At 41.8% G+C, this 2,111-nt stretch overlaps 1 protein-coding gene across 1 annotated transcript; it reads right to left on the bottom strand.

Annotated features, from left to right (window-relative positions):
- Positions 1–5: 5 nt before the first annotated feature.
- Positions 6–577, bottom strand: LOC103610958 (probable ribonuclease 11; the record flags this gene model as incomplete). Its single annotated transcript, XM_008595011.1, has 1 exon — positions 6–577. A coding segment is annotated over exon 1 (556 nt), but the record flags the coding sequence as incomplete, so codon positions are not given.
- Positions 578–2,111: the final 1,534 nt, after the last annotated feature.

Raw genomic sequence — 2,111 nt, 5'->3', positions numbered from 1 at the left:
AGAATGACCTGTCAGCACTGTCAACATTTTCTTTAATGAGGTAACACTGTGATATTGGCACTTGGGGAATTGTTTGCCTGTAGTGAGCTGGCACAAAGTACTCTCCAGTTTGGGGCTCTCATGGCAGCTTATGCCAGGATTCTGTCCACACTTGCAGCTGGGAGCATTGTGGACCCCGTGGATCACGTCCACAGATCCATGGGTGAAGTTATTGCCCAACTTGCATGATCCATTAGCTTCTGAAAGTTTTCTCCAGACCGTCATGTCATTGCAACACTCTTTGTCATTACCCGGACTGTTTCCCTTGGGGATGCTATAATGCAACCTTCTGAATGTCAATAATGAGGAGGACTTATCCTTGGACATGCTGAGGCTGGTATTTTTATCTAACAGGGTCAAGTTCATTAATACCTCAATATTCCATTGTTCTTGGCCATTTTTTGCCATGCCATATTGTATCACTTCCTCTGCAATTTCTTCTTTCGTTATCTTCATTATGCTTTCTGAAGCTCCTGCAAGAACCAGCCCCACACTGAGCAGCAGCAGAGAGAAGATCTCCATCTCAGATCTCGTGTAATTTCTTCTGCAGTAAAGATAAAAAGCAAAAGATAAAAACTAGGAAAATACTAAGGAGATAGTCGTCTTTTCCTTAGGGCAGTTATTCCCAGGAGCACTCCTACCTGTGATTTAAGACTTCTACATCTGTTAATGGAAGTATGATATAGTGAAAATACAATTAGCTGCAGAGTCTGAAGACCCAGGTTCAAATCCCTGCTTCTCCTATTACAAACAACTTATTCTACCTCATCTAGCCTCAGTTTCCCCATCTGAAAAAAAAGAAAATGTGAGAATTATGTAAGATGATATGTTTAAAGTGCTAGAAACAAGTATTCTTTCTCTTCCTTTTCCCTTTATCTATAATCTCATTGGTGGGATCCACATCTCCATGGTGGGTCACCATAATCTCATCAACACATTGCTCACTATTACTATATCTCCTACAGCCTCACACAGTACCTGACACTTGGTAGCCAGTTGAAAATACATGCACACACACACACACACACACACACACACAGTGTCGCTTCTCCATCTCTCCTTTCTTTTCTCATCCATTCTCAGTCATGGGATTTCTGCCTTTACCAGTTCCTTTGGCAAGTTGATCCTGTAGAGAGAGATTCTAGCTTGCTGCAGGGCTAGAAGTGAAACTGGGCTTGTTTCCTAGGAGTTTCTGTTATTGGGTCTAACTGAGGGAAGGAGGAGCAAGGAAGGGGTAGACAGAACTGTATGAGATTGACAGAGGAGACAGTGTGGAGCCAAGGACACGCAGGGACACTGAACAGTGTCCACTCAGCAGTGAGAATCCCAGGGACCCAGGCAGCTCTGCCGCTTTCTCTTCTGTGAAATCTTCCCTGTGTATTTATACTTTAACCCAGAGTATTTTTTTTCTTTTTCTGAAACCCTACAGCACAAATTATGTTGTACTTCATTTTATATGGTCTTTTTCATTTTTCAGGTTAGTGGAAACATGTTAATTTTTCCCCCTCTTATTAAGGCTGAAAACTCCTTGGGCCTGGAGCACAGTCTCTGATTCCATTTATTCTGTTCAGCAGCAAACACTGAACTGTACAAACACTAGTTTCTCAACAATATTTGTTAACAATGTAATATGGCTTGACTAGTATAGAAAATTCTTTACTTGATGCTGGAAAACTCATAATGAGAGTCCTGGCTTGACTAGTACAGAAAATTCTTTACTTGATGCTGGAAAACTCATAATGAGAATCCCAAAAAGAATGGTTATTTCAACCATAAATCACCTAAAATGATCCTACTATCACCTCTTCCTTCTCTCCCACCTCTAAAAGCCTTCTCATACACAGATGTCTCCACTACTGCCTTCCGAATCACCACTCCTTGCCCCTCTGATTCCTTCTCTACGCTACTTTTCTAAAAACACCACTTGCAATGACACTACCTCAGAATCCTTGAAATATTCCTCGTCGTCTTCAGGAGGAAGTCTAATCCCCTGAGCCCACTTGCCAAGAGTCTACTTGATCTGATCCCAATAAGCCTCTCGAGGTTTAACTCTCGTTATTTTGCTGCACAAA

The sequence above is a fragment of the Galeopterus variegatus genome, unplaced genomic scaffold (genome assembly GCF_000696425.1).
Source record: "Galeopterus variegatus unplaced genomic scaffold, G_variegatus-3.0.2 Scaffold12149, whole genome shotgun sequence".
Classification (NCBI taxonomy): domain Eukaryota; kingdom Metazoa; phylum Chordata; class Mammalia; order Dermoptera; family Cynocephalidae; genus Galeopterus; species Galeopterus variegatus.
This window is presented reverse-complemented; position numbering and strand designations above follow the sequence as displayed.